At 60.1% G+C, this 26,700-nt stretch overlaps 2 protein-coding genes across 2 annotated transcripts; both read left to right on the plus strand.

The window, feature by feature from the left end:
* Positions 1–408: 408 nt before the first annotated feature.
* Positions 409–17,425, plus strand: PSMC4 (proteasome 26S subunit, ATPase 4). The gene is made up of 11 exons (XM_082073834.1): positions 409–472; positions 892–990; positions 3,890–4,076; positions 6,131–6,277; positions 7,406–7,515; positions 7,591–7,684; positions 8,946–9,113; positions 10,174–10,250; positions 11,967–12,135; positions 13,405–13,460; positions 17,229–17,425. Exons 1-11 carry the CDS (start codon positions 437–439, stop codon positions 17,340–17,342), a joined length of 1,257 nt encoding a protein of 418 aa, XP_081929960.1. The 5' UTR covers positions 409–436; the 3' UTR covers positions 17,343–17,425.
* Positions 17,426–17,962: 537 nt separating this feature from the next.
* LOC309450740 (uncharacterized protein) lies at positions 17,963–26,268 on the plus strand. The gene is made up of 5 exons (XM_082073817.1): positions 17,963–19,109; positions 20,309–20,475; positions 21,931–22,171; positions 24,985–25,120; positions 25,750–26,268. Exons 1-5 carry the CDS (start codon positions 17,978–17,980, stop codon positions 25,814–25,816), a joined length of 1,743 nt encoding a protein of 580 aa, XP_081929943.1. The 5' UTR covers positions 17,963–17,977; the 3' UTR covers positions 25,817–26,268.
* The last annotated feature ends 432 nt before the right edge of the window (positions 26,269–26,700 follow it).

Consider the following 26,700-nt stretch of genomic DNA (forward strand, 5'->3'; position numbering starts at 1 on the left):
CCGAACCGCCCGTTTCCGCCCCATGTGCCTCGGTGCAACATCACTTCCGGTCCCCGCAGGCGCCTCGGTGCCACCTCCAAACCTCCCCCCCTCTGCCCCCGCGACCCCGAACTTTGGTTCCACCCCCCACTTTTTAGTTCCGCCCCGAACTCCTGGTTCCTTCCCCGAACTCCTGGGTCCCCACAACCCCCCCCGCATCATCACACCGACCAACCAGCCCCCCCCACCCCCACTCATTAACACCCCGCAGCCCAATTACCAATTAACCCCCCCATGTTAATTAACGAACCGATTCAACATGGCGGACGTGGGGGGGGCGGGAGAGAAAAGAACTACAACTCCCATGACGCCCCGCGCGGCCGCTTCCGGTGTTAGCAGGCGGGGTTCCGGTGGGGTCCGCCCGTTTCCCGTCAGCCCCCGCGGCCGCGCAGTCACCATGGAGGAGCTGGGGCTGCTGGGCGAGAAAACGCAGGTTGGGGGGGGGGGGGAAGGGATTTTGGGGCCATTTTGGGGGTTTTTGGGGTTCCCACAAACGGGGGGGGAGCGGGGGGGGTGGGGGGGACCCCCCTGGGGGGGGGGCGGGGGTGGAATGGGCGGGGGGGGGTTGGAAACAGGGCGGGGGGGGCTCCCAATGAGAACAATGGGGGCTCGCCCGGACGCCTGGGTCCCTTGGGGCACTCCTGGGTCCCTCCCGCACTCCTGGGTCCCTCCCGAACTCCTGGGTCCCTCCCGAACTCCTGGGTCCCTTGGGGCACTCCTGGGTCCCTCCCGGACGCCTGGGTCCCTCCCGAACTCCTGGGTCCCCCCCATTTTTTGGGTCCCCGGGGCACTCCTGGGTCCCCGGGGCACTCCTGGGTCCCTCCCGGACGCCTGGGTCCCCCCGTTTCCCAGGAGGACCCCCCCGCTCTGGCCGCCCCCCGCCCCCCCCCGGCGCTGCCGTTCCTGGTGCCCGAACCCGAGGACCTGGAGGATCTTTACAGTCGGTACAAGGTGAGGGGACACGGGACATGGGGGTTGAGAAGGTCCAAGGGGTGGGAGATGGAGGTTGAGAAGGTCCAGGTTGGAGAACATTGAGGTTGAGAAGGTCCAGGTTGAAGAACATTGAGGTTGAGAAGGTCCAGGTTGAAGAACATTGAGATTGAGAAGGTCCAGGTTGGAGAACGTTGAGATTGAGAAGGTCCAGGTTGCAGAACGTTGAGGTTGAGAAGGTTCAACTTGAAGAACATTGAGGTTAAGAAGCTCCAGGTTATAGAACATGGGGGTTGAGAAGGTCCAGGTTGAAGAACATTGAGATTGAGAAGGTCCAGGTTGAAGAATGTTGAGGATGAGAAGGTCCAGGTTGGAGAACGTTGAGGTTGAGAAGGTCCAGGTTGGAGAACATTGAGGTTGAGAAGGTCCAGGTTGGAGAACATTGAGGTTGAGAAGGTCCAGGTTGAAGAACATTGAGGTTGAGAAGGTTCAGGTTGGAGAACGTTGAGGTTGAGAAGGTCCAGGTTGGAGAACATTGAGGTTGAGAAGGTCCAGGTTGCAGAACATTGAGGTTGAGAAGGTCCAGGTTGCAGAACGTTGAGGTTGAGAAGGTCCAAGTTGAAGAACATGGGGGTTGAGAAGGTCCAGGTTGGAGAACATTGAGAAGATCCAGGTTGGAGAACGTTGAGGTTGAGAAGATCCAGGTTGGAGAACGTTGAGGTTGAGAAGGTCCAACTTGAAGAACACTGAGATTGAGAAGGTCCAGGTTGGAGAACATTGAGATTGAGAATGTCCAGGTTGAAGAACATGGGGGTTGAGAAGGTCCAAGGGGTGGGAGGTAGAGTTTGAGAAGGTCCAAGTTGCAGAACGTTGAGGTTGAGAAGGTCCAGGTTGAAGAACGTTGAGGTTGAGAAGGTCCAAGGGGTGGGAGGTGGAGTTTGAGAAGGTCCAGGTTGCAGAACGTTGAGGTTGAGAAGGTCCAGGTTGAAGAACATTGAGGTTGAGAAGGTCCAGGTTGAAGAACATTGAGGTTGAGAAGGTCCAGGTTGAAGAACGTTGAGGTTAAGAAGCTCCAGGTTATAGAACATGGGGGTTGAGAAGGTCCAAGGGGTGGCAGGTGGAAGCTGAGAAGGTCCAAGTTGAAGAACATTGAGGTTGAGAAGGTCCAAGTTGAAGAACATTGAGAAGGTCCAGGTTGAAGAACATTGAGAAGGTCCAGGTTGAAGAACATTGAGAAGGTCCAGGTTGGAGAACATTGAGAAGGTCCAGGTTGAAGAACATTGAGAAGGTCCAGGTTGGAGAATGTTGAGGTTGAGAAGGTCCAGGTTGGAGAATGTTGAGGTTGAGAAGGTCCAAGTTGAAGAACATTGAGGTTGAGAAGGTCCAGGTTGGAGAATGTTGAGGTTGAGAAGGTCCAGGTTGGAGAACATTGAGAAGGTCCAGGTTGCAGAACATGGGGGTTGAGAAGGTCCGAGTTGGAGAACACGGGGGTTGAGAAGGTCCAAGGGGTGGGAGGTGGAAGTTGAGAAGGTCCAAGTTGAGGAACATTGAGAAGATCCAGGTTGCAGAACGTTGAGGTTGAGAAGGTCCAAGTTGAAGAACATGGGGGTTGAGAAGGTCCAGGTTGGAGAACATTGAGAAGATCCAGGTTGGAGAACGTTGAGGTTGAGAAGGTCCAACTTGAAGAACATTGAGATTGAGAAGGTCCAGGTTGGAGAACATTGAGGTTGAGAAGGTCCAACTTGAAGAACATTGAGATTGAGAAGGTCCAGGTTGCCAAACATGGGGGTTGAGAAGGTCCAGGTTGCAGAACGTTGAGGTTGAGAATGTCCAAGGGGTGCGAGGTGGAAGTTGAGAAGGTCCAAAGGGTAGAACATTGGGGTTGAGAAGGTCCAGGTTGAAGAACATTGAGAAGGTCCAGGTTGCAGAACGTTGAGGTTGAGAAGGTCCAAGTTGAAGAACATGGGGGTTGAGAAGGTCCAGGTTGGAGAACATTGAGAAGATCCAGGTTGGAGAACGTTGAGGTTGAGAAGATCCAGGTTGGAGAACGTTGAGGTTGAGAAGGTCCAACTTGAAGAACATTGAGATTGAGAAGGTCCAGGTTGGAGAACATTGAGATTGAGAAGGTCCAAGTTGAAGAACATTGAGAAGGTCCAGGTTGGAGAACATTGAGAAGGTCCAGGTTGAAGAACATTGGGGTTGAGAAGGTCCAAGTTGAAGAACATTGAGAAGGTCCAGGTTGCAGAATGTTGAGATTGAGAAGGTCCAGGTTGAAGAACATTGGGGTTGAGAAGGTCCAGGTTGAAGAACATTGGGGTTGAGAAGGTCCAGGTTGAAGAACATTGAGAAGGTCCAGGTTGAAGAACATTGAGAAGGTCCAGGTTGCAGAATGTTGAGGTTGAGAAGGTCCAGGTTGGAGAACATTGAGAAGGTCCAGGTTGAAGAACATTGAGAAGGTCCAGGTTGGAGAATGTTGAGGTTGGGAAGGTCCAGGTTGGAGAATGTTGAGGTTGAGAAGGTCCAGGTTGCAGAACATGGGGGTTGAGAAGGTCCGAGTTGAAGAACATTGAGGTTGAGAAGGTCCAGGTTGAAGAATGTTGAGGATGAGAAGGTCCAGGTTGAAGAACGTTGAGGTTGAGAAGGTCCAGGTTGGAGAACATTGAGATTGAGAAGGTCCAGGTTGGAGAACATTGAGGTTGAGAAGGTCCAGGTTGGAGAACATTGAGATTGAGAAGGTCCAACTTGAAGAACATTGAGATTCAGAAGGTCCAGGTTGCCAAACATGGGGGTTGAGAAGGTCCAGGTTGGGGGACGTTGAGTTTGAGAAGGTCCAGGTTGAAGAATGGGAGCAGATGGAGCTCGGGGGTGGTGGGCCGGGCCGGAGAAGGTTCCGGAAGGTCCCTGGTGGCCGTTGTTGCAGAAGCTGCAGCAGGAGCTGGAGTTCCTGGAGGTGCAGGAGGAGTACATCAAGGACGAGCAGAAGAACCTCAAGAAGGAGTTCCTGCACGCCCAGGAGGAGGTCAAGAGGATCCAGAGCATCCCGCTGGTCATCGGCCAGTTCCTGGAGGCCGTGGACCAGAACACGGCCATCGTGGGCTCCACCACCGGTCAGGGGACAATGGGGGAGAAGGTTCTGGGTGGTGGGGACGTGGTTATGGACATGGGAGAAGGTTCTGGGTGGGGGAGAAGGTTCTGGGTGGTGGGGACGTGGTTATGGACATGGGAGAAGGTTCTGGGTGGGGGAGAAGGTTCTGGGTGGTGGGGACATGGTTATGGACATGGGAGAAGGTTCTGGGTGGTGGAGAAGGTTCTGGGTGGTGGGGACGTGGTTATGGGTGGAGGAGATGGTTGTGGGTGGTGGGGACGTGGTTATGGACACAGGAGAAGGTTCTGGGTGGGGATGGATATAGGAGAAGGTTCTGGGTGGTGGGGACGTGGTTATGGACATGGGAGAAGGTTCTGGGTGGTGGAGAAGGTTCTTGGTGGTGGGTACGTAGTTATGGGCACAGGAGAAGGTTCTGGGTGGTGGGTATGTGGTTATGGACGTGGGAGAAGGTTCTGGGTGGGGGGGAAGGTTCTGGGTGGTGGGTACGTAGTTATGGATACGGGAGAAGGTTCTGGGTAGTGGAGAAGGTTCTGGGTGGTGGGGACGTGGTTATGGACATGGGAGAAGGTTCTGGGTGGTGGAGAAGGTTCTGGGTGGTGGGGACGTGGTTATGGGTGGAGGAGATGGTTGTGGGTGGTGGGGACGTGGTTATGGACACAGGAGAAGGTTCTGGGTGGGGATGGATATAGGAGAAGGTTCTGGGTGGTGGGGACGTGGTTATGGACATGGGAGAAGGTTCTGGGTGGTGTAGAAGGCTCTTGGTGGTGGGTACGTAGTTATGGGCACAGGAGAAGGTTCTGGGTGGTGGGTGCGTAGTTATGGACACAGGACAAGGGTATGGGTTGGGGAGAACGTTCTGGGTGGTGGGTACGTAGTTATGGACATGGGAGAAGGTTCTGGGTGGGGGGGAAGGTTCTTGGTGGTGGGTACGTAGTTATGGATACGGGAGAAGGTTCTGGGTAGTGGAGAAGGTTCTGGGTGGTAGGGACGTAGTTATGGACATGGGAGAAGGTTCTGGGTGGGGGAGAAGGTTCTGGGTGGTGGGGACGTGGTTATGGGCATAGGAGATGGTTGTGGGTGGTGTAGAAGGTTCTTGGTGGTGGGTACATAGTTATGGGCACAGGAGAAGGTTCTGGGTGGTGGGGATGTAGTTATGGACATGGGAGAAGGTTCTGGGTGGTGGGTACGTGGTTATGGACACAGGAGATGGTTCTGGGTGGTGGGGACATGATTATGGACATGGGAGAAGGTTCTGGGTGGTGGGTACGTGGTTATGGACATGGGAGACGGTTCTGGGTGGTGGGTACGTGGTTATGGGAGAAGGTTCTGGGTGGTGGGGATGTGGTTATGGACACGGGAGAAGGTTCTGGGTGGTGGGGATGTGGTTATGGACACGGGAGAAGGTTCTGGGTGGTGGATACATGGTTATGGGTGTAGGAGATGGTTGGTGGTGGTGGGGATGTGGTTATGGGCACAGGAGAAGGTTCCGGGTGGTGGGTACGTGGTTATGGACACGGGAGAAGGTTCTGGGTAGTGAGGATGGGGGGATGGATATAGGAGAAGGTTCTGGGTGGTGGGTACGTAGTTATGGACACAGGAGATGGTTCTGGGTGGTGGGGACATGGTTATGGACACAGGAGAAGGTTCTGGGTGGTGGGGACGTGGTTATGGACACAGGAGAAGGTTCTGGGTGGTGGGGACGTGTTTATGGACACGGGAGAAGGTTCTGGGTAGTGAGGATGGGGGGATGGATATAGGAGAAGGTTCTGGGTGGTGGGTACATAGTTATGGACACAGGAGATGGTTCTGGGTGGTGGGGACATGGTTATGGACACGGGAGAAGGTTCTGGGTGGTGGGTACGTAGTTATGGATGTAGGAGGAGGTTCTGGGTGGTGGGTACATGATTATGGACATGGGAGAAGGTTCTGGGTGGTGGGTACGTAGTTATGGCCATGGGAGAAGGTTCTGGGCCCCGTTTCCCCCCCAGATCCCCCCCAACCCCACCCCACCGAAGCTCCCCCGTGGTCACCACCTTGACCTTGACCCCGGGGCAGGTTCCAACTACTACGTGCGCATCCTGAGCACCATCGACCGGGAGCTGCTGAAGCCCAACGCCTCGGTGGCCCTGCACAAGCACAGCAACGCGCTGGTGGACGTGCTGCCCCCCGAGGCCGACAGCAGCATCATGATGCTCACCTCAGGTGGGTCACCGGGGCCACCAACGGGTCACCGGGGCCACCAACGGGTCACCAGGGCCACCAACGGGACCTCAAGGGCCATTGGGTAATGGTGGTGGGGCTCCAAGTTTGGTCGTTGGTCAATGGTGATGGGCCTTCATCCTTGGTTGTTGGTCAATGGTGATGGATCTTCATCCTTGGTCATTGGTCAGTGGTGGTGGATCTCCATCCTTGGTCGTTGGTCAATGGTGGTGGATCTTCATCCTTGGTCATTGGTCAATGGTGGTGGATCTCCATCCTTGGTCATTGGTCAATGGTGATGGATCTTCATCCTTGGTCGTTGGTCAATGGTGGTGGATCTCCATCCTTGGTCATTGGTCAATGGTGATGGGTCTCCATCCTTGGTCATTGGTCAACGATGTTGGGTCTCCAACCTTGGTCATTGGTCAATGGTGATGGGTCTCCAACCTTGGTCATTGGTCAATGGTGGTGGATCTTCATCCTTGGTCATTGACCATGGGTGCTGGGTCTCCATCCTTGGTCATTGGTCAACGATGTTGGGTCTCCAACCTTGGTCATTGGTCAATGATGTTGGGTCTCCAACTTTGGTCATTGGCCAATGGTGATGGGTCTTCATCCTTGGTCATTGGTCAACGTTGTTGGGTCTCCATCCTTGGTCGTTGGTCAATGATGTTGGGTCTCCATCCTTGGAGCCACCCAAGTGTCACCTGGAGAAGGTCCCAAGGGACCTCCTGTGGTTGGAGAAGCTCCCAGGTGACCCATGGGCTCTTGAGCACCCATGGGTGCTGGTTCTCCATCCTTGGTTGTTGGTCAACATTGTTGGGTCTCCATCCTTGGAACCACCCAACCATCATCCATAGAAGGTCCCAGGTGACCTCCTGTGGTTGGAGAAGCTCCCAGGTGACCCGGGGGCCCTTGAGCACCCATGGGTGGTCATGAGCACCCATGGGTGCTAGGTCACCATCCTTGGTCCTTGGCCAACGTTGTTGTGTCTCCAACCTTGGAGCCACCCAAGTGTCACCTGGAGAAGGTCCCAAGGGACCTCCTGTGGTTGGAGAAGCTCCCAGGTGGCCCAAGGGCCCTTGGGCACCCATGGGTGGTCCCGAGCACCCATGGGTGCCCCCGTTGCAGACCAGAAGCCGGACGTGATGTACGCGGACATCGGCGGGATGGACATCCAGAAGCAGGAGGTTCGCGAGGCCGTGGAGCTGCCCCTCACCCACTTCGAGCTCTACAAACAGGTGGGTGACGGTGACACCCATGGGTGGGGGGTGGGCGGGACCTCGGGGGACGTCACCCATGGGTGTCACCCCCAGATCGGCATCGACCCCCCGCGTGGCGTCCTCATGTACGGGCCCCCGGGATGCGGGAAGACCATGTTGGCCAAGGCCGTGGCGCATCACACCACAGGTGGGCACCCATGGGTGCTGGGGGGACCTCGGGGTGCTGGGGGGACGGTGGGGAGGTGGGTGGGACCTCAGGGTGGTGGTGGGTCCCATGGGTGCTGGTTGGGTCCTTGGGGACCTGGTGGGTCCCATGGGTGCTGGTGGGTCCCATGGGTGCTGGTTGGGTCCCATGGGTGCTATGGGGGTCCCATGGGTGCTGGTGGGTCCCATGGGTGCTGGTGGGTCCCATGGGTGCTATGGGGGTCCCATGGGTGCTGGTGGGTCCCATGGGTGCTGGTGGGTCCCATGGGTGCTGTGGGGGTCCCATGGGTGCTGGTTGGGTCCTTGGGGACCTGGTGGGTCTCATGGGTGCTATGGGGGTCCCATGGGTGCTGGTGGGTCCCATGGGTGCTATGGGGGTCCCATGGGTGCTGGTGGGTCCCATGGGTGCTGGTTGTGTCCCATGGGTGCTGGTTGGGTCCCATGGGTGCTATGGAGGCCCCATGGGTGCTGGTTGGGTCCTTGGGGACCTGGTGAGTCCCATGGGTGCTGATTGGGTCCCATGGGTGCTATGGGGGTCCCATGAGTGCTGGTTGGGTCCCATGGGTGCTGGTTGGGTCCCATGGGTGCTGATGGGTCTCTTGAGGTTCTGAGAACACCCAAGGGTGCTGGTTGGGTCCTTGGGGACTTGGTGGGTTCTTTGGGTGCTATGGGGGTCCCATGGGTGCTGATGGGACACTGGAGGTTCTGAGGACACCCAAGGGTGCTGGTTTGGGTCCTTCAGGACCTGGTGGGTCCCATGGGTGCTATGGGGGTCCCATGGGTACTGGTGAGTTCTTTGGGTGCTATGGGGCTCTCCTGGGTGCTGGTGGGTTCTTTGGGTGCTATGGGGGTCCCATGGGTGCTGGTGGGTTCTTTGGGTGCTATGGGGGTCCCATGGGTGCTAGTGAGTCCCTTGAGGTCCCATGGGTCTTGTGGGGATCCCATGGGTGCTGGTGGGACCCATGGGGATCTGGTGGGTTCTTTGGGTGCTATGGGGGTCCCATGGGTGCTGGTGGGTCCCATGGGTGCTATGGGGGTCCCATGGGTGCTGGTGGGTCTCATGGGTGCTATGGGGATCCCATGGGTGCTGGTGGGTCCCATGGGTGCTGGTGGATCCCTTGATGTTCTGGTGGGCCCCTCATTGTCCCAAGGCCACCCAAGGGTGCTGGTGGGTTCCCGGGGCTGCACCCAAGGCCCCCCCCAAGCCCACCCATGGGTGTCCCCCCCTCCCCTCCCCCATCCAGCCGCCTTCATCCGGGTGGTGGGTTCGGAGTTCGTGCAGAAGTACCTGGGGGAGGGGCCCCGCATGGTGAGGGACGTGTTCCGATTGGCCAAGGAGAACGCGCCCGCCATCATCTTCATCGACGAGATCGACGCCATCGCCACCAAGCGCTTCGACGCCCAGACCGGGGGTGAGGGGGCCCACGGGTGGGGGCGGGGACCCAGGGGAGAACATGGGTGGGGGGCAGGAACCCATTGGAGAACATCACGGTTGGGTTGGGGACACCTTGATGTCCCCAAGACCATGAGATGGGGTCAGAAACCCATTGGAGATGATCACGGTTGGGTTGGGGACACCTTGATGTTCCCAAGACCTTGGGTTGGGGTCAAGAACCCATTGGAGAAGATCATGGTTGGGTTTGGGGTCAAGAACCCATTGGAGAACATCATGGTTGGGTTTGGGGTCAAGAACCCATTGGAGAAGATCATAGTTGGGGTCAGGAACCCATTGGAGATGGTCATAGTTGGGGTCAGGAACCCATTGGAGAAGATCATGGGTGGGTTGGGGACACCTTGATGTCCCCAAGACCTTGGGATGGGGTCAGGAACCCATTGGAGAAGATCATGGGTGGGTTGGGGACACCTTGATGTCCCCAAGACCTTGGGTTGGGGTCAAGAACCCATTGGAGAACATCATGGTTGGGTTTGGGGTCAAGAACCCATTGGAGAAGATCATAGTTGGGGTCAGGAACCCATTGGAGATGATCATAGTTGGGGTCAGGAACCCATTGGAGATGATCATAGTTGGGGTCAGGAACCCATTGGAGATGATCATGGTTGGGCTGGGGACACCTTGATGTCCCCAAGACCTTGGGATGGGGTCAGGAACCCATTGGAGAAGATCATGGGTGGGTTGGGGACACCTTGATGTCCACAAGACCTTGAGTTGGGGTCAAGGACCCATTGGAGAACATCATGGTTGGGTTTGGGGTCAAGAACCCATTGGAGATGATCATGGTTGGGTTGGGGACACCTTGATGTCCCCAAGACCTTGGTTTGGGGTCAAGAACCCATTGGAGAACATCATGGTTGGGTTGGGGACACCTTGATGTCCCCAAGACCATGAGATGGGGTCAGGAACCCATTGGAGATGATCAAAGTTGGGTTGGGGACCCTTGGGTGGGTGGTGGGTGCTGTTGGGGGGTCCCATGGGTGTCACCCCCCACCCATGTCCCCTCTCCTGCCCCACAGCTGACCGGGAGGTCCAACGGATCCTCCTGGAGCTTCTCAACCAGATGGACGGATTCGACCAGAACGTCAACGTCAAGGTGGGCACCCATGGGTGCTGGGGGGTCCCGTGGGTGCTGGGGGGTCCCGTGGGTGCTGGTGAGGACCTCAGGGTGCTGGTGGGGACCTTGAGGTGCCGGTGGGTTCATTGAGGTTCTGAGGACACCCAAGGGTGCTGGTTGGGTCCTGTGGGTGCTTGTGGGACCCTTGAGGGTTTGGGGGTTCCTTGGGTGCTATGGAGGTCCCATGGATTCTGGGAGGTCCCATGGGTCCCCCATGGTGACAGTGACACCCACGTGTCCCCCCCTGTCCTCAGGGTGCTGGTGGCACCTCAAGGTGCTGGTGGGTTCCTCAAGGTTCTTGGTTGCTCCCTTGACTTCTATGGAGGTCCCTTGACTTCTATGGAGCTCCTTTGACTTCTATTGAGGTCTCATGGACTCCAGGAGGTCCCATGGGTCCCCCATGGTGACAGTGACACCCACGTGTCCCCTTGTCCTCAGGGTGCTGGTGGCACCTCAAGGTTCTGGTGAGTTCCTTGAGTCCTATGCAGCTCCCTTGACTTCTATGGAGGTCCCATGGCCTCTGGGAGGTCCTATGGGTCCCCCATGGTGCCAGTGACCCCTGTGTTCCCCCCAGGATGCTGGTGGCACCTCAAGGTGCTGGTGGGTTCCTCAAGGTTCTTGGTTGCTCCCTTGACTTCTATGGAGGTCCTTTGACTTCTATTGAGGTCTTATGGACTCCAGGATGTCCCATGGGTCCCCCATGGTGACGATGACACCCACATGACCCCCCCTGTCCTCAGGGTGCTGGTGGCACCTCAAAGTTCTTGGTTGGTCCCTTGACTTCTATGGAGCTCCCTTGACTTCTATGGAGGTCCTTTGACTTCTATTGAGGTCTTATGGACTCCAGGAGGTCCCATGGGTCCCCCATGGTGACGATGACACCCACATGTCCCCCCCTGTCCTCAGGGTGCTGGTGGCACCTCAAAGTTCTTGGTTGGTCCCTTGACTTCTATGGAGCTCCCTTGACTTCTATGGAGGTCCTTTGACTTCTATTGAGGTCTTATGGACTCCAGGAGGTCCCATGGGTCCCCCATGGTGACGATGACACCCACATGTCCCCCCCTGTCCTCAGGGTGCTGGTGGCACCTCAAAGTTCTTGGTTGGTCCCTTGACTTCTATGGAGCTCCCTTGACTTCTATGGAGCTCCTTTGACTTCTATTGAGGTCTTATGGACTCCAGGAGGTCCCATGGGTCCCCCATGGTGACGATGACACCCACATGTCCCCTTGTCCTCAGGGTGCTGGTGGCACCTCAAGGTTCTGGTGAGTTCCTTGAGTCCTATGCAGCTCCCTTGACTTCTATGGAGGTCCCATGGCCTCTGGGAGGTCCTATGGGTCCCCCATGGTGCCAGTGACCCCTGTGTTCCCCCCAGGATGCTGGTGGCACCTCAAGGTGCTGGTGGGTTCCTCAAGGTTCTTGGTTGCTCCCTTGACTTCTATGGAGGTCCTTTGACTTCTATTGAGGTCTTATGGACTCCAGGAGGTCCCATGGGTCCCCCATGGTGACGATGACACCCACATGTCCCCCCCTGTCCTCAGGGTGCTGGTGGCACCTCAAAGTTCTTGGTTGGTCCCTTGACTTCTATGGAGGTCCCTTGACTTCTATGGAGCTCCCTTGACTTCTATGGAGGTCCCATGGCCTCTGGGAGGTCCCATGGGTCCCCTACGGTGCTGGTGACCCCCGTGTCCCCCCCAGGTGATCATGGCCACCAACCGGGCGGACACGCTGGACCCCGCTCTGCTCCGTCCCGGCCGCCTGGACCGCAAGATCGAGTTCCCGCTGCCCGACCGGCGCCAGAAGCGCCTCATCTTCTCCACCATCACCGGCAAGATGAACCTCTCCGAGGAGGTCGACCTGGAGGATTGTATCCCTGGGGACACTTGGGGACCTCGGGGACACCATGGGGACATTGAGATGCCATGGGGACATCGAGATGTCATGGAGACAATAGGGAGTGTTGGGGACCCCATGGGGACATCAGGGAGCATAGGGAGATGTTGGGGACATCAGGGACCCCATCAGGACATCAGGGACCCCATAGGGACATCGGGGACCCCATGGGGACATCAGGGAGCATAGGGAGATGTTGAGGACATCAGGGACCCCATCAGGACATCAGGGACCCCATAGGGACATCGGGGACCCCATGGGGACATCAGGGAGCATAGGGAGATGTTGAGGACATCAAAGAGCCCATGGGGACATCAGGGAGCATAGGGAGATGTTGGGGACATTGAGGACCCCGTGGGGACATCAGAGACCCCATGGGGACATCAAAGACTCAATGGGGACATTGAGGACCCCATGGGGACATTGAGATGTCATGGGGACATCAGGGAGTGTTGGGGACCCCATGGGAACATCAAAGACCCAATGGGGATATCAGAGACTCCATGGGGACATCGGGGACACCATGGGGACATCAAGATGCCATGGGGACAATAGGGAGTGTTGGGGACCCCATGGGGACATTGAGGACCCCATGGGGACATCAAGATGCCATGGGGACATCAGGGAGTGTTGGGGACCCCATAGGGACATCAGGGAGCATAGGGAGATGTTGGGGACATCAAAGAGCCCATGGGGACATCAAGGAGTGTTGAGGACCCCATGGGGACATTGAGGACCCCATGGGGACATTGAGATGCCGTGGGGACATTGAGATGTCATGGAGACAATAGGGAGTGTTGGGGACCCCATGGGGACATTGAGGACCCCATGGGGACATCAAGGAGTGTTGAGGACCCCATAGGGACATTGAGGAGCCCATGGGGACATTGGGGACACCATGGGGACATCAAGATGCCATGGGGACAATAGGGAGTCTTGGGGACCCCATGGGGACATTGAGGACCCCATGGGGACATCGAGATGCCATGGGGACATCAGGGAGTGTTGGGGACCCCATGGGGACATCAAAGACCCAATGGGGACATCAGGGACCCCGTGGGGACATTGAGGGACCAAATAGGGATGGGGTGACCCCAGGGGACATTGGGGACCCCATGGGGACACGAGGGGCCAACCCGAGGGTGGCGGGGGGGAGCTCGGGGACAGGGAGGTGACAGCGAGGAGGGGACAAAGCGGGGGGAGGTGACACCCCGAGGGGACATTTCCTTGACCCGTCCCCAAGACGTGGCGCGTCCCGACAAGATCTCGGGGGCCGACATCAACTCCATCTGCCAGGAGGTGGGTGACACTTGGGGACACGTGGGGACACCCTGGGGTGCAGGGGACACGGGGGGTTGTCCTCAGGGTGGTGGTGGCAGGAGGTGACAGAGGTGACACAATGACCTGTCCCCATGTAATGGATTGACCTGGGTAGACCTGGTGGCCCAACAGAAAGTCTTGGTTGAGGTGGCCATAGGTGACACAAATGACATCACAGGGTGCTATGGGTGCCAGGAGGTGACCAGGGGTGCCCAAGGTGACATGGTGACCTGTCCCCAAGCTGGTGGTGGTGACAGGAGGTGACAGAGATGACGCAATTTGTCCCCAGTGTAATGGATTGACCTGGGTAGACCTGGTGGCCCAACCCAAGACTCTTGGTTGAGGTGGCCATAGGTGACACAAATGACATCACAGGGTGCTGGAGGTGACAGGGGGTGACCAGGGGTGCCCAAGGTGACAGGGTGACCTGTCCCCAAGGTGCTGGTGGTGACAGGAGTTGACAGAGGTGACACAATCACCTGTCCCCAATATAATGGATTGACCTGGGTAGACCTGGTGGCCCAACCCAAGACTTGGTTGAGGTGGCTGTGGGTGACACCGGTGACACCCCAGGGTACTGAGGGTGACAGGGGGTGACCGGGGGTGCCTGAGGTGACAGGGTGACCTGTCCCCAAGGTGGCAGAGGTGACAGGAGGTGACAGAGATGACGCAATTTGTCCCCAGTGTAATGGATTGACCTGGGTAGACCTGGTGGCCCAACCCAAGACTTGGTTGAAGTGGCTGTGGGTGACAATGGTGACGTGACACCCCAGGGTGCTGGGGGTGACAGGAGGTGACCGGGGGTGCCCAAGGTGACAGGGTGACCTGTCCCCAAGCTGGTGGTGGTGACAGGAGGTGACAGATGACGCAATGACCTGTCCCCAATATAATGGATTGACCTGGGTAGACCTGGTGGCCCAACACAAGGTCTTGGTTGAGGTGGCCCTAGGTGACACAAATGACATCACAGGGTGCTGGGGGTGCCAGGGGTGACCGGGGGTGTCCAAGGTGACAGGGTGACCTGTCCCCAAGCTTGTGGTGGTGACACAGGTGACACATCACCTGTCCCCAATATAATGGATTGACCTGGGTAGACCTGGTGGCCCAACCCAAGACTTGGTTGAAGTGGCTGTGGGTGACACCGGTGACACCCCAGGGCGCTGGGGGTGACAGGGGGTGACCAGGGGTGCCTAAGGTGACACAGTGACCTGTCCCCAAGGTGGTGGTGGTGGCAGGAGGTGACAGATGACGCAATGACCTGTCCCCAATATAATGGATTGACCTGGGTAGACCTAGTGGCCCAACACAAAGTCTTGGTTGAGGTGGCCATAGGTGACACAGATGACATCACAGGGTGCTGGGGGTGACAGGGGGTGACCGGGGGTGCCTGAGGTGACAGGGTGACCTGTCCCCAAGGTGCTGGTGGTGACAGGAGGTGACAGATGACGCAATGACCTGTCCCCAATATAATGGATTGAGCTGGGTAGACCTGGTGGCCCAACACAAGGTCTTGGTCGAGGTGGCCATAGGTGACACAAATGACATCACAGGGCGCTGGGGGTGACAGGGGGTGACCAGGGGTGTCCAAGGTGACAGGGTGACCTGTCCCCAAGGTGCTGGTGGTGACAGGAGGTGACAGAGATGACGCAATTTGTCCCCAGTGTAATGGATTGACCTGGGTAGACCTGGTGGCCCAACCCAAGACTTGGTTGAGGTGGCTGTGGGTGACACCGGTGACACCCCAGGGCGCTGGGGGTGACAGGAGGTGACCGGGGGTGTCCAAGGTGACAGGATGACCTGTCCCCAAGGTGGCAGAGGTGACAGGAGTTGACAGAGGTGACACAATCACCTGTCCCCAATATAATGGATTGACCTGGGTAGACCTGGTGGCCCAACACAAAGTCTTGGTTGAGGTGGCCATAGGTGACACAAATGACATCACAGGGTGCTGGGGGTGCCAGGAGGTGACCAGGGGTGCCTGAGGTGACATGGTGACCTGTCCCCAAGCTGGTGGTGGTGACAGGAGGTGACAGATGACGCAATGACCTGTCCCCAGTGTAATGGATTGACCTGGGTAGACCTGGTGGCCCAACCCAAGACTTGGTTGAGGTGGCCATAGGTGACACAGATGACATCACAGGGTGCTGGGGGTGACAGGGGGTGACCGGGGGTCCCTGAGGTGACACGGTGGCCTGTCCCCAAGGTGCTGGTGGTGACAGGAGGTGACAGATGACGCAATGACCTGTCCCCAATATAATGGATTGACCTGGGTAGACCTGGTGGCCCAACCCAAGACTCTTGGTTGAGGTGGCCATAGGTGACACAAATGACATCACAGGGTGCTGGAGGTGACAGGGGGTGACCAGGGGTGACCGAGGTGACAGGGTGACCTGTCCCCAAGCTGGTGGTGGTGACACAGGTGACACATTACCTGTCCCCAATATAATGGATTGACCTGGGTAGACCTGGTGGCCCAACCCAAGACTCTTGGTTGAAGTGGCTGTGGGTGACACCGGTGACACCCCAGGGTGCTGGGGGTGACAGGAGGTGACCGGGGGTGACCGAGGTGACAGGATGACCTGTCCCCAAGCTGGTGGTGGTGACAGGAGGTGACAGAGATGACACAATCACCTGTCCCCAATATAATGGATTGACCTGGGTAGACCTGGTGGCCCAACACAAAGTCTTGGTTGAGGTGGCCGTAGGTGACACAAATGACATCACAGGGTGCTGGGGGTGACAGGGGGTGACCGGGGGTGCCTGAGGTGACACAGTGACCTGTCCCCAAGGTGCTGGTGGTGACAGGAGGTGACAGATGACACAATCACCTGTCCCCAGTGTAATGGATTGACCTGGGTAGACCTGGTGGCCCAACACAAAGTCTTGGTTGAGGTGGCCATAGGTGACACAAATGACATCACAGGGTGCTGGGGGTGCCAGGGGTGACCGGGGGTGCCCAAGGTGACAGGGTGACCTGTCCCCAAGCTGGTGGTGGTGACAGAGGTGACACATCACCTGTCCCCAATATAATGGATTGACCTGGGTAGACCTGGTGGCCCAACACAAGGTCTTGGTTGAGGTGGCCATAGGTGACACAAATGACATCACAGGGTGCTGGGGGTGACAGGGGGTGACCAGGGGTGCCTGAGGTGACAGGGTGACCTGTCCCCAAGCTGGTGGTGGTGACACAGGTGACACATCACCTGTCCCCAATATAATGGATTGACCTGGGTAGACCTGGTGGCCCAACCCAAGACTCTTGGTTGAGGTGGCCATAGGTGACACAAATGACATCACAGGGTGCTGGGGGTGACAGGGGGTGACCAGGGGTGCCTGAGGTGACAGGGTGACCTGTCCCCAAGCTGGTGGTGGTGACACAGGTGACACATCACCTGTCCCCAATATAATGGATTGACCTGGGTAGACCTGGTGGCCCAACACAAGAGTTGGTTGAAGTGGCTGTAGGTGACACCGGTGACACCACAGGGTGCTGGGGGTGACAGGGGGTGACCAGGGGTGCCTAAGGTGACAGGATGACCTGTCCCCAAGGTGGCAGAGGTGACAGGAGTTGACAGAGGTGACACAATCACCTGTCCCCAATATAATGGATTGACCTGGGTAGACCTGGTGGCCCAACCCAAGACTTGGTTGAGGTGCCTGTAGGTGACACCGGTGACACCCCAGGGCGCTGGGGGTGACAGGGGGTGCCCGGAGGTGACCGGGGTGACCCGGTGGCCCTGTCCCCAGGGCGGGATGCTGGCGGTGCGCGAGAACCGCTACATCGTGCTGGCCAAGGACTTTGAGAAGGCCTACAAGACGGTCATCAAGAAGGACGAGCAGGAGCACGAGTTCTACAAGTGACAGCGCGGGGACGCTGGGGACAAAACGGGACCTTCGTATCCCCCCCCCCACCCCCGCGGCCAATAAACGCTCAGGAGGCGCCAGCCGGGTGGCCTGGGGTTGATTGGGGACGTGGGGACGAGGTTGGGGACGAGCTCGAGGTGGCCATGGGGACAAGTTTGGGATGTCTATGGGGACATGGGGACAAGCTTGGGATGTCTATGGGGACAACCCTGGGGTGTCCATAGGGACATGGGGACAAGTTTGGGGTGTCTATGGGGACATGGGGACATCCATGGGGACATGGGGACAGCTATGGGGACAAACTTGGGGTGTCCATGGGGACATGGGGACAAGTTTGGGATGGCTATGGGGACATGGGGACAAACTTGGGGTGTCCATAGGGACATGGGGACAAGTTTGGGGTGTCTATGGGGACATGGGGACATCCATGGGGACATGGGGACAGCTATGGGGACAAACTTGGGGTGTCTATAGGGACATGAGGACAAGTTTGGGATGTCTGGGGACATGGGGACACCCCAGGGGATGTGGGGACAGCTATGGGGACAAGTTTGGGATGGCTATGGGGACATGGGGACAAGTTTGGGGTGTCTATGGGGACATGGGGACAAGCTTGGGATGTCCATAGGGACATGGGGACAAGTTTGGGGTGTCTATGGGGACATGGGGACAGCCCTGGGGACGTTCTTGGGGACACGGAGCCGGCTCAGGGGACGCGGGGGTGGCCTTGGGGACATTGCGGGGGGGGGGGGGGGTGGCTCAGGCCCCGCCCCCTCGGTGCGTCACGGCCAGCCCCGCCCCCTGGCGCCGCACTGCGCCGAGCGGAGCCGAACGGACCCGAGCGGAGCCGAACGCGGCCCGAGCGGAGCCGAACGGACCCGAGCGGAGCCGAGCGGAGCCGAACGCGACCCGAGCGGAGCCGAACGGACCCGAGCGGAGCCGAACGCGACCCGAGCGGAGCCGAAGGGACCCGAGCGGAGCCGAACGCGGCCCGAGCGGAGCCGAACGGACCCGAGCGCAGCCGAACGGACCCGAGCGGAGCCGAACGCGGCCCGAGCGGAGCCGAACGCGACCCGAGCGGAGCCGAACGGACCCGAGCGGAGCGGAACGCGGCCCGAGCGGAGCCGAACGCGACCCGAGCGCAGCCGAACGGACCCGAGCGGAGCCGAACGGACCCGAGCGGAGCGGAACGCGACCCGAGCGGAGCCGAACGCGACCCGAGCGGAGCCGAGCGGAGCCGAGTGGAGCCGAACGGAGCCGAGCGCAGCCGAACGGAGCCGAAGTGCCCCGAAGGAGCCGAACCGGCCGCCGCGGGCCGGCCATGCCTTGAACCGGCCACCCGCTCGTCCCGGGCCCATCTCCCGCTCCCCGCTCCCCTCCTCCCCCTCCGAGGGACCCAGGCGTCCGGCGGGGGAGGGGCCCATGGCCCGGGCAGGGGGCTGAGGGGGGACGGAGCGACCGAACCGGGGCCGGAGAGACCCGAACCGGGACCGGAGAGACCGAACCGGGTCCGGACAGACCGAACCGGGTCCGGACAGACCCGAACGGGTCCGGAGAGACCCGAACCGGGACCGGAGAGACCCGAACCGGGACCGGAGAGACCGAACCGGGGCCGGAGAGACCCGAACCCGTCCGGAAATAGCCGAACCGGAGCCGAAAGGACCCGAACCGGACCCGAACCCTTCCGGAAAGAGCCGAACCGGAGCCGAACCGGACCCATCATGTTACTCGGGGGCTTCTCGCTGCTCCTCGGGCTCCTTATGGGTGAGTGAGGCCGGGACCCCCCCAAAGTGTCCCCTGTGCCCCCCCAGAGTGTCCCCTCACCCCCCCAAAGTGTCCCCTCCCCCGCAAAGTGTCCCCTCACCCCCCCCGAAGTGTCACCTGTCTCAGTGTCACCTCCCCAAGTGTCACTTGTCCCCATTCAAGTGTCCCCTGTCCCCCCCCAAAGTGTCACCCCCCCACATTAATGTCACCTGTCCCTTCCTGGTGTCCCCCCTAAATAGTCACCTCCCCCCCAGTGTCCCCTGACCCCCCCAAAGTGTCGCCCCCCCCCCCCCCAGTGCCACCCCCGCTGTCCCCATCCCGGCCCCTGTCACCTCCGCAGTGTCACCCCCCCTTCCCCTCCCCCCCCCGCGGTGTCACCTGTCCCTGCCGCAGTGGCCCGGTGTCCCCATCCCCCCCTCCAAGTGCCACCACGGTGTCCCCAACCCCCCCCAAGTGTCCCCATAGTGTCCCCAACCCCCCCCAAGTGTCCCCATAGTGTCCCCAACCCCCCCCAAGTGTCACCACGGTGTCCCCAACCCCCCCCAAGTGTCCCCATAGTGTCCCCAACCCCCCCCAAGTGTCACCATAGTGTCCCCAACCCCCCCCAAGTGTCACCATAGTGTCTCCCCAAGTGCTACTGGAGATATGGGGTAGTAGACCTGGTCTCCCATCACTTTTGGGGTTCGGGGGTGGCTTTTTGGGGGGATTTTGGCCACTTTTGGGTGTCCCCAAGACTTGGGGTGACCCCCCTGTGTCCCTTGTCCCCCACCCCAACCAGGGAGTCTGGGGGTGCCCCATGTCCCCCCAGGTCCCCATTAGGAAATATGGGGTAGACCTTGTCCCCCCATTGGGAGATAGAGGGTAGACCTGCTCTCCCATCACTTTTGGGGTTCCGGGTGGCTTTTTGGGGGAATTTTGGCCACTTTGGGTGTTCCCAAGATGTGGGGTGACCCCCCCGTGTCCCTTGTCCCCCTCCCCAGCCAGGGGTGCCCCATATCCCCCCCACTTCCCAATGGAGTAATATGGGGTAGACCTTGTTCCCCAAGTGGGAGATACAGGGTAGACCTGGTCTCCCATCACTTTTGGGGTTCAGGGTGGATTTTTGGAGTTCGTGGGTGGATTTTTGCGGGGTTTTCACTATTTTGGGGTGTCCCCAAGACATGGGGTGACCCCCCCGTGTCCCCTGTCCCCATCCCCAGCCGGGGGGGCCCACGGGGGCTGCGTGGAGGTGGCGTCGGGGACCGAGGCCGTTTTGGGGGAGCCGTTCCGCCTGCTCTGCATCGCCTGCAAACGCCGCAGCGAGACCCCCGCCCAGGCCGAGGGGGAGTGGTTCTTCCGGGGGGAGGGGGACCCCCACTTCCAGAAGGTACTGGGAGCACTGGGAGGGACTGGGGGGGACTGGGAGGGCAGTGGGAGCAGCTATGGGAATGGGGGGTAGACCTTGTCCCCTGCATTGGGAGATATGGGGTCGTGTCTCCCCCAGTATCTCCCAGTAACCCCCAGTTCACCCCAGTTACTGGTTGTTACTGGTGGTGACTGGTGGTGACTGGTTGTTACTGGTCGTGTTACTGGGAGACACTGGGGGTTACTGGGGTACAATGGGGAGACAATGGGGGATACTGGGAGACACTGGGGGGGCACTGGAGGTTACTGGGGAGACACTGGGGTGTACTGGGGGTTACTGGGAGACACTGGGGGGGACACTGAGGTGAACTGGGGGTTAATGGGAGGCACTGGGGGTTACTGGGAGACACTGGGGGGGCACTGGGGTGAACTGGGGGGACACTGGGGGATACTGGGAGACACTGGGGGGGATACTGGGGTGTACTGGGAGACACTGGGGGTTACTGGGAGACACTGGGGGGATACTGGGGGACACTGGGGTGTACTGGGGGTTACTGGGGATACACTGGGGGGACACTGGGGTGTACTGGGGGTTACTGGGAGGCACTCACTGGTCCTCAGTGGTCTGTTACTGGTTGTTACTGGTCGTTAACTGGTCCTTACTGGTGTTACTGGTGCAGATCCTGCAGTACAGCCCCGAGGAGGGCCAGTGGGTGGTTACTGGTGTTACTGGTGTTACTGGTGGTGACTGGTGGTGACTGGTTGTTACTGGTGGTTACTGGTCCTTACTGGTGGTGACTGGTGGTGACTGGTGGTGACTGGTCGTGTTACTGGGAGACACTGGGGGTTACTGGGGTACAATGGGGAGACAATGGGGGATACTGGGAGACACTGGGGGGGACACTGAGGTGAACTGGGGGTTACTGGGAGACACTGGGGGTTACTGGGAGACACTGGGGGGGCACTGGGGTGAACTGGGAGACACTGGGGGTTACTGGGAGACACTGGGGGGGCACTGGGGTGAACTGGGAGACACTGGGGGTTACTGGGAGACACTGGGGGGACACTGGGGTGTACTGGGAGACACTGGGGGTTACTGGGAGACACTGGGGGGGCACTGGGGTGAACTGGGAGACACTGGGGGTTACTGGGAGACACTGGGGGGGCACTGGGGTGAACTGGGAGACACTGGGGGTTACTGGGAGACACTGGGGGGACACTGGGGTGTACTGGGAGACACTGGGGGTTACTGGGAGACACTGGGGGGGCACTGGGGTGTACTGGGAGACACTGGGGGTTACTGGGGGACACTGGAGGGATACTGGGGGACACTGGGGTGTACTGGGGGTTACTGGGGATACACTGGGGGGACACTGGGGTGTACTGGGGGTTACTGGGAGGCACTCACTGGTCCTCAGTGGTCTGTTACTGGTGGTTACTGGTCGTTAACTGGTCCTTACTGGTGTTACTGGTGCAGATCCTGCAGTACAGCCCCGAGGAGGGCCAGTGGGTGGCCCCGGGCCCGTTCCTGGGGGTGCTGTCGTGGAACGGGTCGCGGGGCACGCGGGACCTGCAGGACCTGTCCGTGCGTCTGTCGGCCGTGGGGCGGCCCCACGCGGGGCTGTACGTCTGCCGCCTGCGCCGCAACCTCACCTTCGACGGCTACGTCTACAGCCTGGCGCGCAACAAGACGCTGCGGTTGGCCGTCGTGGAGACGGGTGGGCGGGGCGCGGGGAGGGGGCGGGGCTTGGCGGGGGGGGCGGGGCGGTGGGGGCAGAGTTTCAGTGGGGTTTGGGATAGGGGGTAATGGGGAGGCTGGAGGGGGCGTGGCTTGGGTTAGGGGGTGTGGTTTGGGTTAGGGGGTGTGGTTTGGGTTAGGGGGTGTGGCTTGGGTTAGGGGGTGTGGTTTGGGTTAGGGGGTGTGGCTTGGGTTAGGGGGTGTGGTTTGGTTTGGGGGTGTGGCTTAAGTTGGGGGTGTGGCCTGGAGAGTGGGCGGGACTGTGGAGGGATATGGGGTAATGGGGAGGCTGGAGGGGGCGTGGCTTGGCTTAGGGGGTGTGGTTTGGGTTAGGGGGTGTGGCTTGGGTTAGGGGGTGTGGATTGGTTTGGGGGTGTGGCTTAAGTTGGGGGTGTGGCCTGGAGAGTGGGCGGGACTGTGGAGGGATATGGGGTAATGGGGAGGCTGGAGGGGGCGTGGCTTGGGTTAGGGGGTGTGGCTTGGGTTAGGGGGTGTGGCTTGGGTTAGGGGGTGTGGTTTGGTTTGGGGGATGTGGCTTAAGTTGGGGGTGTGGCCTGGAGAGTGGGCGGGACTGTGGAGGGATATGGGGTAATGGGGAGGCTGGAGGGGGCGTGGCTTGGGTTAGGGGGTGTGGTTTGGGTTAGGGGGTGTGGCTTGGGTTAGGGGGTGTGGTTTGGTTTGGGGGTGTGGCTTAAGTTGGGGGTGTGGCCTGGAGAGTGGGCGGGACTGTGGAGGGATATGGGGTAATGGGGAGGCTGGAGGGGGCGTGGCTTGAGTTGGGGGCGGGGCCTGGGGAGGGGGCGGGGAGGGGGGCGGGGCTTCAGTGGGGTTTGGTTATGGAGGGATATGGGGTACTGGGAGGCTGGAGGGGGCGTGGCTTGGAATAAGATGATGTGATTGGCCGTCGTCGAGGCGGGTGGGCGGGGCTTGGGGAGGGGTCGGGGCTTGGGGAGGGGTCGGAGCTTGGGGAGGGGTCAGGGCTTGGGAAGGGGGCGGGGCTTGGGGAGGGGGTGGGGCTTGGCGAGGGGGCGTGCCGCACAACAAGACGCTGCGGTTGGCCGTCGTGGAGACGGGTGGGCGGGGCGCGGGGAGGGGGCGGGGCCTGGCGGGGGGGGCGGGGCGGTGGGGGCCGAGTTTCAGTGGGGTTTGGGATAGGGGGTAATGGGGAGGCTGGAGGGGGCGTGGCTTGGGTTAGGGGGTGTGGTTTGGGTTAGGGGGTGTGGCTTGGGTTAGGGGGTGCGGTTTGGTTTGGGGGATGTGGCTTAAGTTGGGGGTGTGGCCTGGAGAGTGGGCGGGACTGTGGAGGGATATGGGGTAATGGGGAGGCTGGAGGGGGCGTGGCTTGAGTTGGGGGCGGGGCTTGGGGAGGGGCGGGGCGTGGGGAAGGGGTGTGGCTTGGGGAGGGGCGGGGCTTGGGGAGGGGGCGGGGAGGTGGGGCTGGGGTTTGGGTATAGAGGGCTTTGGGGTAATGGGGAGGCTGAGGGGGCGTGGTTTAGCCTAGGGGGCGTGGCTTGGGTAAGGGGCGTGGCTTAGAAAGTGGGCGGAGCCTGAAAAAGTGGGTGGAGCTTCGGGGCATAGCTTGAATGGGGTTTGGGATATGGAGGGATATGGGGTAATGGGGAGGCTGGAGGGGGCGTGGCTTGGTATGGAGGGGGTGTGGCCTGGAGAGTGGGTGGAGCCTGGAAAAGTGGGCGGAGCTTCAGTGGGGTTTGGGATATGGAGAGATATGGAGAGATATGGGGTGATGGGGAGGCTGGAGGGGGCGTGGCTTGAGTTGGGGGCGGGGCTCGGGGAGGGGGCGCGGCTTGGGGAGGGGGCGGGGCTTCGGGGGGGTTGGGGTATGGAGGGATATGGAGAGATATGGAGGGATATGGGGTAATGGGGAGGGTGAAGGGGGCGTGGTTTAGGCTAGGGGGCGTGGTTTAGATCGGGGCGTGGCTTGGAAAGTGGGCGGAGCTTCGGTGGGGTTTGGGATATGGAGGGATATGGGGTAGTGGGGTGGATGGAGGGGGCGTGGCTTGAGTTGTGGGCGGGGCTTGGGGAGGGGCGGGGCTTGGGGAGGGGGCGGGAAGGTGGGGCTGGGGTTTGGGTATAGATGGCTTTGGGGTAATGGGGAGGCTGAGGGGGCGTGGTTTAGCCTAGGGGGCGTGGCTTGGATAAGGGGCGTGGCTTAGAAAGTGGGCGGAGCCTGAAAAAGTGGGTGGAGCTTCGGGGCATAGCTTGAATGGGGTTTGGGATATGGAGGGATATGGGGTAATGGGGAGGCTGAGGGGGCGTGGCTTGGCTTGGGGGCGTGGCTTGGAAAGTGGGCGGAGCCTGGGAAAGTGGGTGGAGCTTCAGTGGGGTTTGGGATATGGAGAGATATGGAGAGATATGGGGTGTGTCCCCGTCCATGGGTTCGATCCCCGTGTGCGGCAGTGCGGTGGGCGGAGCTTATTGGTGAATGGGCGTGGCTTATGGGGGGTGTCCCGTCCATGGGTTCGATCCCCGTGTGCGGCAGCGCGGTGGGCGGGGCTATTGGTGGATGGGCGTGGCTTACAGGGGGTTGTGTCCCCATCCACGGGTTCGATCCCCGCGTGCGGCAGCGCGGTGGGCGGGGCTATCGGGGAGTGGGCGTGGCTTACGGGGAGTGTGTCCCCATCCATGGGTTCGATCCCCGCGTGCAGCAGCGCTGTGGGCGGGGCTATTGGTGGATGGGCGTGGCTTACAGGGGGCTGTGTCCCCATCCACGGGTTCGATCCCCGCGTGCGGCAGCGCGGTGGGCGGGGCTTACGGGGGGCGTGTCCATGGCAGCCCGGCGGGACCTGGCGTCCATCGTGTCCGAGATCCTGATGTACGTGCTGATCGTGGTGCTGACGCTCTGGCTGGCGGCCGAGATGCTCTATTGCTACCGCAAGGTGGCGGCGGCCGCCCCGGCCCCCGACAGCGCGTGAGTGACACTGGGGGCAATGGGGACAATGGGGGGAATGGGGGCAGTGGGGGCAGTGGGGGGAATGAGGGTATTGGGGATAATGGGGACAAATGGGGTCAATGGGGACATTGGGGATAATGGGGACAATGGGGGCGATGGGGACAATGGGGGCAATGGGGGCAATGGGACAATGGGGACAATGGGGGTAATGGGGACAATGGGGGCAGTGGGGGTAATGGGACAATGGGGACACTGGGGGCAATGGGGACAATGGGGGGAATGGGGACAATGGGGGCAATGGGGGTAATGGGGACAATGGGGGCATTGGGGGTAATGGGACAATGGGGGCAGTGGGGGTAATGGGACAATGGGGGTAATGGGGGTAATGGGGACAATGGGGACTATGCGGACAATGGGGACAATGGGGGCAATGGGGATATTTGGGACAATGGGGGCAATGGGGACAATGGGGGCAATGGGGACAATGGGGATAGTGGGGACAATGGGGGTAATGGGACAATGGGGACAATGGGGACAGGGGGACAATGGGGGGGGATTTGGGGGCTTTGGGGGTCCCAGGGGGTCGTGGGGGGGGGGGGGGGGTCATGGGGTATTCCAGGGTCCCCATTTCCCCTCCCCCCCCATAGCTCGGAATATTTGGCCATCACGTCGGAGAGCAAAGAGAACTGCGCGGGGGTGCAGGTGGGCGAGTAGCCCCGCCCACAGCCCCGCCCACCCTCCCCAAGCCACGCCCTCCCTCCCCAAGCCACGCCCCCTCCACCTTGACCCCTCCCACCCCCTAAACCCCGCCCCCTATCCCCCTTCTATCCACACACACAACCCCCTATTGCACCAGTGGCCACGCCCCCAACGTGGCCACGCCCCCACGTGGCCACACCCCCCAAGTGGCCACGCCTCCCCCAAGGCCCCGCCCCCTTTGCATGGGCCAAAGCTGCTGTGGGGGCTTTTTTTGGGGCGAAAAAGCCCCGAAACGGGGTCACTTTGGCGCACGTGCAATTTCCTTTCTGGGCAATAATTAACGTATGCAAATGAGCCACATGCAAATGAGCATCCACGCAATATGCAAACGAGGACGAGGCGGGTTTGAATGTACGCTAATTAATGAGCACTAAAAGCAATCAATAAATCAGCTGCTTTGTACACGGGGAGGGGGCGTGGCCTATGCTAATGAGGGACCCAGGAGTTCGGGAGGGACCCAGGAGTTCGGGAGGGACCCAGGAGTTCGGGAGGGGACCCAGGAGTTCGGGAGGGACCCAGGAGTGCCCCAAGGGACCCAGGAGTTCGGGAGGGACCCAGGAGTTCGGGGGGGACCCAGGAGTTCGGGAGGGACCCAGGAGTTCGGGAGGGGACCCAGGAGTTCGGGAGGGGACCCAGGAGTGCCCCAAGGGACCCAGGAGTTCGGGAGGGACCCAGGAGTTCGGGAGGGACCCAGGAGTTCGGGAGGGACTGATCACGTGGGCGTGCGTATTAATTAGGCGGCGTAATTAGCAAATTAAGCGCGATTATTCAAATGAACGCGGCGGGAACACCCCCAGGGCGGGAAAACGCCGCTTTATGCAAATGAGACGTATGCAAAT

The sequence above is a fragment of the Streptopelia decaocto genome, assembly GCF_964273445.1.
Source record: "Streptopelia decaocto genome assembly, chromosome: 28".
In the NCBI taxonomy this organism is placed as follows: domain Eukaryota; kingdom Metazoa; phylum Chordata; class Aves; order Columbiformes; family Columbidae; genus Streptopelia; species Streptopelia decaocto.